The sequence below is a fragment of the Trichechus manatus genome, unplaced genomic scaffold (genome assembly GCF_000243295.1).
Source record: "Trichechus manatus latirostris isolate Lorelei unplaced genomic scaffold, TriManLat1.0 scaffold00177, whole genome shotgun sequence".
NCBI classification, from domain to species: Eukaryota; Metazoa; Chordata; class Mammalia; order Sirenia; family Trichechidae; genus Trichechus; species Trichechus manatus.
The window spans coordinates 1,568,112-1,580,087 of record NW_004444113.1 but is presented as its reverse complement, the minus strand read 5'-3'; the positions used below and the strand labels follow the sequence as shown (position 1 = coordinate 1,580,087).

At 51.7% G+C, this 11,976-nt stretch overlaps 1 protein-coding gene across 1 annotated transcript in view; it reads left to right on the top strand.

The window, feature by feature from the left end:
- URB1 (URB1 ribosome biogenesis homolog) overlaps positions 1 to 11,976 on the top strand; it is an 85,910-nt gene that overhangs the window by 26,860 nt on the left and 47,074 nt on the right. Inside the window, exons 12-19 of the mRNA XM_023741298.1 lie at positions 462 to 591; positions 2,006 to 2,122; positions 3,683 to 3,795; positions 5,642 to 5,761; positions 7,701 to 7,817; positions 8,556 to 8,694; positions 10,200 to 10,538; positions 11,564 to 11,757. Coding sequence (XP_023597066.1) covers positions 462 to 591; positions 2,006 to 2,122; positions 3,683 to 3,795; positions 5,642 to 5,761; positions 7,701 to 7,817; positions 8,556 to 8,694; positions 10,200 to 10,538; positions 11,564 to 11,757 — 1,269 coding nt within the window. The remainder of the gene's footprint in view (positions 1 to 461; positions 592 to 2,005; positions 2,123 to 3,682; positions 3,796 to 5,641; positions 5,762 to 7,700; positions 7,818 to 8,555; positions 8,695 to 10,199; positions 10,539 to 11,563; positions 11,758 to 11,976) is intronic.

Genomic DNA, 11,976 nt, shown 5'->3' with positions numbered 1-11,976 from the left:
CTCACTCATACAGGTTTTCTCACACACTCAGTCACACACAGACTTTCTCACACAAACTCATACGCTCACTCATACAGATTTTCTCACACACTCAGTCACACACAGACTTTCTCACACAAACTTATACGCTCACTCATACAGATTTTCTCACACACTCAGTCACACACACACTTTCTCACACAAACTTATACGCTCACTTATACAGATTTTCTCACACACTCAGTCACACACAAACTTTCTCACACAAACTCACATGTTCACTCATACAGACTTTCTCACACACAGTCACTCACTCACATGAGGACTTTTTCACACACAGGCTTTCTGTCTCACACGCTCAAATACTCATATTTGTGCCTCCACCCTCTGATTTCTGCGGCTTGTCAGCATGTGTTCAGTTCATTTGCTTCTGTTCGTTGTTTAATGTGACTGATTTTTTGTTTCTTTGTTTTCCCTTTTAGATTTTACCAGACCTGAACACTATTGTGTGGGTCTGGCAGTCACTTAGAAAACAGGACACCAAGCAGGATGATGAGAAAGGAAAGAAGAAGGGTGACGTGACTCCACCTCCCGGCGCAGTTCCCCAGAGCGGTGAGGGCCTCGTGGGGCAGCGGCTGTATGCCAGAGAGACAGGGCTGACACAGGCAACCCCGCACGGCTCCTGTCTACAGGGTCCAGTTCTGGATTGAAGGCCTCTCTGCCTGTGAAGGCAATCCTGTGTGCTTTTTTGCTTGGGGACTGTCTTAGTTATCTAGTGCTGCTATAGCAGAAATACCACAAGTAGATGGCTTTAACAAACAAATTTATTTTTCCACAGTTTAGGAGGTTATACTTCCAAAATCGGCGCCGGCTTTAGGGGAAGGCCGTCTTTCTCTGTCAGCTCTGGGGGAAGGTCCTTGTCTCCTTTCAGCATCTCGGGCCCAGCCCTCCTAGAGATCTCCATGTGTCTGGGCACCAATCTTCCCCTGGTTTAGGAGGTTCTCAGCGCAGCGTCCCCGGGTCCAAAGGACGCGCTCTGCTCCCAACTCATCTTTCTTGGTGTTAGTGAGGTCCCTCTCTCTTTGCTTGCTTCTCTCTGTTTTTATTTTTTGTAAGATAAAAGGTGATAACAGGCCACACCCCAGGGAAAGTGCCCTTATGTCTAATCAGGGCTATGACCTGAGTAAGGGTGTTGTATCCCACCCTAATGCTCATTAACATGACCTAATCCTGCCTCATTAACATAACAGACAGCTCACTCCCAAATGGGACCATAACCACAGACATAGAGACTAGGATTTACAACATATTACAGAATCGAGAACAGCCATGCAGTACTGAGAATCCTGGCTTAGCTAAGTTGACACTTATTTTTGGGGGACACAGTTCAATCCATGACAGGGACATTCTCCCCTTGGGAGAAGGGTTAGCATGGAATCAGTAGATTAAGTCTAATCTGTATTAGAAATGTGCCCAAGCAGTGTGTCTCTCTGAGGACTGGAAACATGTACGTTGCATGCTCTGGCCTTAATGTGGGGCCTTTCTTTCAGTCCACAAGATGGACTACACAGCCATCCTCATAATAAAATGCAGTGATAGCAAATACTGACTTAGACCTCGTCACTGGCCAAGCTGTGGCTTCCGTGCCTCACGTACGTCACATCACCTAACCCTGCGACAGCCCTGTAAGGGTTGGCAATGCTGCCGTCCCTGCTGTTCAGGTGAAGACACTACGCATGGAGTGACGGGGCACCTGTCCAAGGTCACAGCATGAGACGGGGATTCAAACCCAGGCAGTTGGGACATAGTTTTTTTTTTTAACCACATTGACCCCTCAGTGCGCTGGGGATCTGTGTGCAGGCCGTCTCTGATGCAGCCAGGGATCACAGTCTGGACACTCCTCCGGTTTCAGTGTGCAGTTGACTGGGATGTGGTCTCACGTACGGTTGGCTGCTTACCGGTGGCTGACCATGGAAAAGGAACACGTGTGTTTCTAAATCAACGCAGCTGTTTTGGTTTGTTCCAGATGATGCGGAAACCCTTCTTTTGAAGGCCGTCCTGCTGCAGGTCATCTGCCTGTACCAGAAGGTTGTCCCCCACATGGTCATGCAGTACAACTTTGACTTCAGTAAGCTTCTGAAAGGTATGTCTCAGGGGTCGTGTCTGCTGGCGAGATTGAGGGAAGCGCTGACGAAACAGTGCAGAGTCCGCAGCTGAAGACCAGGAGGGCCGGCGGGCAGTCTGCTGGCTTCGTGACCCACCAGCCTGGTTGTTTTTATTTGGACCAGTATTTGTAAAATGGAGTCCCCGAGTGGCACAGTTCAGCGCTTAACTGCTATTCTAAGGATTGGTTCAAACCCACTCAGAGGTGCCTCGGAAGACAGGCCTGGTGATCTGCTTCTGAAAGGTCTCAGCCTTGAAAACCCTGTGAAGCACAGTTCTACTCTGACACACGTGGGGTTGCCACGAGTCGGAATCAACTCAACGGCAATTAATGACAGTATTTTTAAAGTAGCCGGTCTTTCTAAAGTAATACCAGGAGAGCACTTAGCAGCAGTGAGGGCGGAGAAGGTGAAGCCAGCCAGCCAGGCCTCAGTTACCTGCTGCAGACCATCCGCAAATCAGATCATCCAGAGGAGCTGGGATTATAGGAATGGAGCAGAAGCAGGGGGCCCTTAGAAGAAGTAACCTGTTCACATAGATGCATTTCTAACCTGCTTATCTCCTATTTACCCCAGTGAGTTGGGTTCAGGCCACATCTTGTCGGAGTGACATCAAGTTGTCTGGCCATGCTTGCTTGACGGTGAATCTTGTTTAAAAAAAGTATAATTGGGCTTATGGAAGAACACTTGGCAGAGATACCGTTCTTGGAACGTATACACACTATTGAAACAGCCCTTTCCAAAACCTGTGATTAACGTTTTAATCATTTGAAGGTGAAAAGTTCTCTTGCTGTGAGAACATGATGTTTACTAGAACGGGGCCCGTTTGCGGTGAGAGGCTGTGTCCTCCCCAAGCAGGAGAATCTGGAGGCCAGACCAGACGGTGGAGGACTGAGCCTGAGGCCTGGGGGCCGTGGTCTCTGCCCCCATACCCTGCAGTCCGGGAGGAAGGCACAGCGGTGGGTGGTACTAACAGGGAGCTGTGTCTCGAGGGTAACGTGGTGTAGAGTGGGCGATCCTGGCTGTAGGAAGAGGTCACTGTGGGCCGCGGGCAGGGATGTGTTTCACTGGCAAGTGGAATTTGGGGTCTTTATTGAAGGATTTGGGGAGACCTTGAGAGGGACTCCTCGGTTGGCACAAACGATTAACCCCTTAACTACTAACTAAAAGGTTGGCGGTTTGAACCCACCCGGAAGCACCTTGGAAGAAAGACCTGGTGATCTGCTTCTGAAAGGTCACAGCCGTTGACAACCCAATGGAGCAGATCTGCTCTGCACACACAGGGTGGTTATGAGTCAGAATTGACTCGATGGCGGCTGGTTTGGTTTGGTTTTGGGGAAGGAAGGCGCTTCGGGTGAGGAGCAGAGGAGCGGGCGCGCCTGGGCGGAGGACTGGGCATGGCTGTGTGCAGGTGAGTTTCAGGACATCCCACCTTTCGATTTTCAGATGTGGATTTCTTAGTGGGCCGTGGGCCCAGCGGCGGCCGTTCCTGGGACCCCCACCTTCGCCTGACTTGTCTGCTTTCCTCTTTTCATCCCCAGGCGTCATGTCAGAGCAGGGCGCTCGTGACGAGGTCCCTCCTGTCCTGCAGTACCACATTCTGAAGGTGGCCCTGGAGCTACCCGCTAGCAAGTTCCTGTGGCTGAAGGCACAGGTAGGCGGGAGATGCTGGTCTCCAGTCTTCTGCCCTGGGCTCATGGGCCGGGCTTGTTGAGTTTTTGTCCTGGGAAGTTCTAACTGCGTTAGATCCCTGACATTGTTGGGGGGACAGAGGAGGAGGTTATGGCTTTTCTTTTAGGGAGACTCGTATGGAGCAGTGGCCAGGCTCTGAGTGGTAAACCAGAAAGCCTGCGGATTTGTTTGCTTTTGTAAACATAAGGTGCTTAGCATGCCCTTGGAATCACTGGGTGATACCAACGGTTAATGCACTCAGCTGTTAACTGAAAGGTTGGAGGTTCAGGTCCACTCAGAAGTGCCTTGGAAGAAAGACCTGATGATCTGCTTCTGAAAAATCAGCTGTTGAAAACCCTGTGGAGCACAGTTCTGCTCTGACACACGTGGGGGCCCAGTCACCAAGGGTCGGAGTGGACTCTGGTTAGCGTGTCCTTATTGAAAAGTTAGTGTTGTTAATGGGATTAGGAAGTGTCATGGATTGAATCGTGTCCCCCAAAATACATGTCAATTTGGCTAGGCCACAGTTGCCAGTATTGTGTGGTTGTCTACCATTTTGTCATCTGACATGATTTTCTTATGTATTGTAAATCCTACCTGTGTGATGTTAATGAGGCAGGATTAGAGGCAGTTATGTTAACGAGGCAGGACTCAGTCTACAAGATTAGGTTGTTAGTCTCTTTTGAGATATAAAAGAAATGAGTAGAGAGGAGAGGGACCTCATGCCACCAACAAAGAAGACCCAATAGAGGTCCCTGCACTGAGAGCTCCTAGTCCAGGATTTTTAATAGCTGATTTTCTGAAAGTCAGTTGCCAGGGCTGTCTTCCAAGACAACCCTGGGTAGGTTTGAAATGCCAACCTTTGGGTTAGCAGCTGAGTGCATCAACTGTTCACGCCCCCCTAGGGACAGAAGACCTCTTAATTTGAAGGAACGGTTATGAGAACAGTGGTTGATCCCACGCGCCACCTTATACTTATAAGATGACAGCTGCCGACTTGGCCCGCTGGGCCACGTTAACCCTGCAGCTGTGCAGTGCTCTGGGCCTCCTGACTGCAGGGACCGCAGGGCCACTGCAGTAAGGCAGACGGACGGACTTTGGGTTGGGGGTCTGGAGTTCCGTGTACTTCTCTGAGACGTGTGTTCGGAGGCCTTTTTTATGAGGATAAGTTATGTTAGGATTGGCATCCTAATGGAGCCCTTGTGGCGCAGTGGTTAAGAGCTTGGCTGCTAACCAAAAGGTCGGCACTTGGAATCCACCAGCTGCTCCTCGGAAACCCTATGGGGCAGTTCTACTCTGTTCTGTAGGGTCGCTATGGGTCGGAATCGACTCGACAGCAGCGGGTTTTGGCGTCCTGATAAAGTGGACCGAGAGCAGCCTTTGAGGAGCCCTGGGGCCTCTTCTCTCCCCACCCCCTACCACACAGGACAGCATCCGCTCCAAGACCCCCAGGGTTTCTCCCCAAGCTGTGCCAACAGACAGCCTGGTAACTGTGGGCAAGTGAGTTACCCTCTCTGTGCCTCAGTTTCCACATGCGTAAAATAGGGGCCGCGTTGTACCCTCCTGACAAGATTGTCGTGGGGAGTGAGGTTCTGTAGTGGTGGAGGCTGCACGTGCTTCCTGTTGTCACCCTCTCCATCGGTACTCCAGCTGCTGTCGCTGGGGGTTTGGGTGAGGTACCTGCTCTCAGAGTAACAGAAGCCATGTTGAGTCGTGAGTTAAAACGAGATGAGGGAAAGGGCCTGGCACCCTGCCAGGCATCTAGTACATGTGTGTCCAGAAAGTCATAACCCCCTTATTTTTCTCACGTCCTGTTTTTTAAACCGTAGGAAGGCCCAGATGCAGAAATCGTTGGAGGAGAAAGATCCGTGTTTTACTTGTTGATGAAAATGTTCGTGACCAGTAGCCATTCACAGCTCAAGTCATCCACCAAACTCCTGATCACGAAGGTGAGCGTTTTCTGCCAGACTCTCAGTCTGTGAAGTATTTTCCACATTGTCCTGGTAGTAGGTGCTTAGTAGACAGTCATTGAATTAAGGATGTATCAGGACTACGTAAATTTAGAAATAGATATTACAGCAACTTTTAATTTCTGTGTCTTAAACTCAGCACAAGTCCTGAGAGGCAGCATGGTGCAGTGGAGAAAACGCAGGCTCTGAAGTCTGCTTCTAGATTTGGATTCTGGTTCTCCCACGTCCTGGGTGGCTCTGGACAAGTTACTTGGCCTCTCTGAGCTCAGTTTTCCCCTGGTGAATGGGGATAATAAAACCACAGGGTTGCAGAGAAGGTGAATGTAGTCAGGCAGCAGGCTGTGTCTGGTGCTCTGTAGGCTCGGTGGATACCAGGTTTCCAGCTCTCCTGGGCCGCTGTCTAGTGGGCTCTCCCTCTCCCTCATCTGCAGACTCTCTGCCTTCTCGGGGGCCGTCAGCCTTTGTGACCTCGTCCGTATCCATGGCACAGGGTCCGGTCGAGGCCAGTGAAGAGAGCGAGCACTTTGTCACTCCTCTTCCTCCTCATACCCGACGCTCGGGTTTCCCAGGACACGTAGCTCAGGTCTTGCTGTAGCGGCAGGGAATCTGGTTCCTCCCTTCTGCCGTGCAGCACAAACCAGGGTCACTGTGTTTATGGTGCCAAGTGTTGACCTCTCTTTGAAGTGCCGATAATCCTGCAGCCCTTTGATCTCCCCGCCTGAGCTGCTTGGAGAATGAACGTCTAGGCCTCGGCCTCCCCAGGTTGCCATTTCTTTACAGGTAGTGCAGGTGTGAGCTTAGCGCTGGCCAGATTCCATGATCACCAACTACAAGTGGAAGCCCCTGGGTGGCGCAAACGGTTAAGCACTTGGCTACTAACTGGATGGTTGGTGGTTCATAATGGCCCAGAGGTGCCTAGGAAGAAAGGCCTGGCAATTTATCCTTAAGAGATCACCAGCCCACTGCCGTCAGCCATTGAAAACCTGTATAGCAGAGTTCTCCTCTGACCTACGTGGGGTCACCATGCATCAGAATCAACTTGATGGCGGCTGTTTTTTGGTCCTTCTTGTGCTGCATATGGGTGCGATTTGGCACAATCAGGTTCGCCCTTGGTGTGCTGTGTCGTGGGGCCCCGCGCCAGAAGGCCTCCTTAGCCCAGAGTCTCTGTAATCAAACCACATGGGCTTGTCAGTCATTCACACACACTCTCTCAGCACATTTAAGTGCAGGATAGTAACAAATTCTCTTCTGCTACAAACAGTGGGTGCTTCTTGATCAAGTTCTGCCTCTTGAGGCACCATGTTGAGATGATGTGACGTGACTGGTTTGTTATCTCGGAGAATGTCATACAAGCTGAGGGTTGAGCAGCTGTGCAGGGTCAGAGTCACGCGTGCTTTCCTGAGCATGAGGATCGAGGAAGAAAGTCAGACCCCAGGGTATCAGCAGGGTGTCTCCCCTTTTTGTTACTTAGGAAATGAGAAGGACCGAGAAGCAGAAGGTGGGATTACGGTGTCTTTGGTAGGGCACAGAATGATCTTTACTCTTTTCCTCATTTTCCTCAATGATGAGAATTTTATTTTGAAAGAATAACATTTAGAGTAAAACTTGACTTTGAGTGAGAATTTCACCCACTTTGTGCTCTTTGGAGCCCTGGTGGCACAGGGGTTAAGAGCTCGGCTGCTATGCTAACTAAAAGGTCGGCAGTTGGAATCCACCAGCTGCTCCTTGGAAACCCCATGGGGCAGTTCTGCTCTGTCCTACAGGGTCGCTATGAGTCGGAATCGATGGCAACGGGCTTGGGTTTTTTTTGCATGTGTGCTCCTTGGGTCTCTGGTGCTGGAGCATGATCACGCAATGCCAGCGCCCACGGGACAGAGGCGCCACCCAACTCTCCCACCGAGCCTCTGCTTGCTGACAGATTCTACGCGACACCGGGGTATTTGAGCACACCTGGAAGGAGCTGGCGCTGTGGCTGGAGCACCTGGACAGCACCGCGGAGGAGGAGAGGGAGGCCGTGATTCAGTTCTTGGAAAGCGTAAGCGCGTGCCTGTCGAGAGGGTGATGGGACTCGTTATCCTCGGCGTCACTGGGTGTTCTTGGTGCATCAGTGACTGACTACCCTCTTCTCGCTGAGCCTTCAGGATCTGCTCAGTTTTAGAATCTGTAAAATGGGAACAATTGACTGTATGCTAACTTCCTTTTGGGAATGGGTTTTTACACAAGGGAATAGTGGTATACCAAACGTGATACAAGGAACCCCAGTGGCACAGCAGTTAAAGTGCTTGGCTGTTAACTGGGAGGTCGGTGGTTCAAACCCACCTAGCAGCTGCACAGGAGAAAAGACCTGACGGTCTGCTCCCGTAAAGGTGGCAGCCTGGGAAACCCTGTGGGCAGTCCAACTCCGTTACATGGGGTCGCTGTGAGTTGGAATTGACCTGACAGCACCTGACAACAACAAACGTGATACTAAAAGAGTTTTTTGTTTTAAGTTTCACAACACGAAGTTAAAAAAAAAAAAAGCTTTGAAGTAAAATTATTGCTCTTACGGAGCCCTGGTGGCACAGTGGTTAAGAGCTTGGCTTGGAAACCCTGTGGGGCAGCTCTGTCCTGCACTGTCTCTAGGAATGAGAGCCGACCGCACAGCACCTAACGACAACATTAAGGACTGTTGACATCCTAGCGTCTCTCTTTATTTTGACCACTGTCGTTTCGGGCTTTCTTGAGTCTCCATGGGGCCATCTGAATGTTTTGCCCTTGACTGTTTAATGCACAGGTGTTGTTGACCTTGGTGGCGAATCCGTATTCATACACAGACAAAGCATCTGATTCTGTCCAAGAAGCCAGCACCCTGCAAGCCGCCATGACGAAGCAAGATGCTGATGACGTGAGCATCCCTATCTCCCACATCGACGGTACGCCCCTCCCTCTCATGCTGCTTGGGGCAGAGGCCCAGCGAGGCAGGGGGTGGCACTGGGGGACGCTTGTCCTGGATGCAAGTCCAAGGGGGCACCAGACAGAGCGTGAATGCCACAAATATGAAAGGCGCCTGAGGGAGGGAGTTGGACGAGAGGGAGGGAGGTGGGCATTCCTGCTGATTGCGTCACCGCCCTCAGCGCCTCTTCATCTTGAAATGGGGGGAGGGGGTGCAGCTTAGAGATTGCCCCGGGTGCTCAGTACCCTCACTAAGTTGGGGGTGGGGTGCAGCTTAGAGATTGTCCCTGGTGCTCGGTACCCTTACTAAGTTGGGGGTGGGGTGCAGCTTAGACATTGCCTCGGGTGCTCGGTACCCTCACTAAGTTGGGGGTGGGGTGCAGCTTAGAGATTGCTCCGGGTCCTCGGTACCGTCACTACGCCCCTGGCTTGGGCGTCTGAAGATTGAGCTGCAGCAAGATTGAGCTGCAGCAGCAGAATAGGGACTGAGAATTGCGTGACTGCCTTCATGCAGAGTGGAATCCTTCCATTTCTCTGAGACACAAGGTCTGCCTGTTGTGGAAACGGCTGGTGGTGTAACGGGAAACACGTACAGCAGTTATTTGCTGAATTATTTTCGTTCGTTCGGTGTTTATTGTATGCCGGGCTCTGCTCTGAGTTCTTTATGAGTCTTAACTCATGTAAACCTCGTAAACAACTCTACCTTAATACTACCCATTGCTGTTGAGCCAGTTCCGACTCACAGTGACCCCACGTGTGCTAGAGTAGAACTGCTCCACAGGGTTTTCGATGGCTATGATCTTACAGAAGTAGATCACCAGATCTTTCTTCCGTGGCGCCACTGGGTGGATTTGAGCTGCCAGTCTTTCTGTTAGTAGCTGAGAGCAAACCATTTGTGCCACCCAGGGACCTAAACAACCCCAAGGGAAGTTATAACTATCCTTACTTGATAGATAAGGCCGCTGAGGCACAGAGAGGTTGAATAACTTGCCCAAGGTAACACAGCTGGTAAGTAGCAGAGTCAGGATCCGGATCTAGTCGATGGCCCCAGAGTCTCTGCGTGAACTCTCCCACTATCTGCCTCTCGGGTGTTTGCTGAGTGTCCAGGTGAAAGCCTCTGGGTCTCAGTGTCACGTGAGGCCACGGGGGGATATCAGTGATTCCCCTGCGCCTCGCAGGTTGGAGTCCTGCCTCGTTACAGATCCTGTTCCGTGAGGAATGGTGGGTGCTTCTGGACCAAGGTCTGACTGTTCTCAGCTAAATGACCTGCGTCTTGTTGGCTAAGATGTTGAGACTTCGTGAAGGCAGTGTCTTCATCTGTGTAGGATCGAACTTGAGACTGGTCATTTCCCTCTAAGAAAAGTGTAGCTTTTATTTTTTCCCTTTCTGCAAATACCCTTGAGCTTACCCCTCCCCCTGGGGGGTTCTTTACAGTGGGATCTTTTAGGGGCTCTGACCTCGGCTTCCTTCCCTCTTTCCGTCTCAGATGTCCTGGACATGGTGGATGTCCTGGTGGAGGGCGGTGAAGGCTTGGATGAGGAAGTCGGCTTCTCGTTGAACGAAGACATGATCCTCCTCACGTTCCCCTTCAGTGCTGTGACCCCCGCAGCCCTGGAAGCCCGGAATAAGCTGCTCCTTGGGACAGAAAAGGAAGCAGGTACACGTTTACGGTCAGGATGTTCTGGCCGCACCAGACAGGCTGGCTCTGTGTGGGGTTGGGGGACTCCAGGAGCTCTGCAGCTAATTGCTGGAAGCTCAGGGAAGCAGGATTTAAGACCCAGCAAAGTGGCTGTTACCCAGCCGGCAGGGCCACAAGTACAGGGATAGGAATCTGGAGGCTGAGGTGGCTGATGGGAAATTGGCTATTTGAGGGACAAGTCTGAAATCAGGAGTTTGCATGGCTGCATAGATACCAGCTAGAACACCAGTGTTTGTTTTTGATTTCTTGATGCTAGGAGTATGAGTCCCTCATATTTGCTGGGTGTTCAGGGAATTGCTCACACAGACCATGATCCCATGATTAGTTGGGAGAGTGCAGGTTTTGCTGCAGTAACAAATAAGCCCAGCTTTTCAGTGGTTTCATGGCCTTGTCATAGTCCAGTACAGGTGGGTTGCTCCCCTGGGTGGCTGTCCTCCAGGAGATGGCTCATGAGTCCAGGCGGCTTCCATCTTGTAGCTGCATCATGTGCTTCCAGAGTCACCTCAGAAGGGGAAGAGAGAGTGGACAGTCAGCAGGGCTGCTGTGGCGAGGCCACTCAGTCATGGGGTCCCAGCCCTGAAGGCCTGTGTGCCAAGGAAAAGGCTTGGGAGCACCTGGCCTGTCTTCACCCAGGCCGCTTTTGCCTCGCCTTTTCTGTGCTCAGATCTCCACTTCTGGGTCCCCAGACTTGAAGTCTGACTGTGTGCTACGTGTTTTAAAAAAGCAGAGGCCTACGTCAGCCTGCTAGCACTCCTCACGTGCAGCCACCACCCGTCTGTCAGTGGAGGCTTGCGTGTCGCTACGATGCTAAACAGGTTTCAGTGGAGCTTCCAGACTAAGACAGACTAGGAAGAAAGGCCTGGTGACCTACTTCTGAAAAGGAGTCCGTGAAAACCCTGTGGATGCAATGGTTGGACACACAGTGGATCGTGGGGATGGCCCAGGAAAGTGGCTTGTTCTGTTGTGCGTGGGGTTTCCCCAAGTCGGGGCTGACGTGATGGCAGCTAACGACAGTAGTACAATCTGCGGGGGTAACAGCTACCTTCCAGTGTAATTGTGGAGTTGGCCTTGAATATTTTGGGATGAAGGATTGTTGAATCACAGAAGGGGGTCCCAAGAAACCCCCCCACCTCACGTCTCGTCCTTCGCAGGGGCAAGTGTCGTGGTGTACCTGACGGCGGTGCTGACGGACCTCCTCCACACCCAGAGAGACCCCCTGGCACTGTGTCTTCTGCTCCAGGCTTATGACAGCTTACTGCCCCCAGGGTCACCCTGGTGCCAGCAGCTCTGCGAGTTTCACAGATACTACAGCCTGTGGATCCCGGAACAGGCCCTCGAGAGCTCGGTGAGAATCGACCGCGTCCATGGTTGCTACACTTGCAGAGCCTGGGCTTTCCCTGGAAAACCTGTACGCTTTTCTCCCGTGGACCACAGCTGTGGTCCCTGCTCCTGTGAGCCTGGGGCTTTCCGTGGAAAACCTGCACGCTTTTCTCCTGTGGACCACAGCTGTGGTCCTGCTCCTGCGAGCCTGGGGCTTTCCCTGGAAAACCTCCACGCTTTCTCC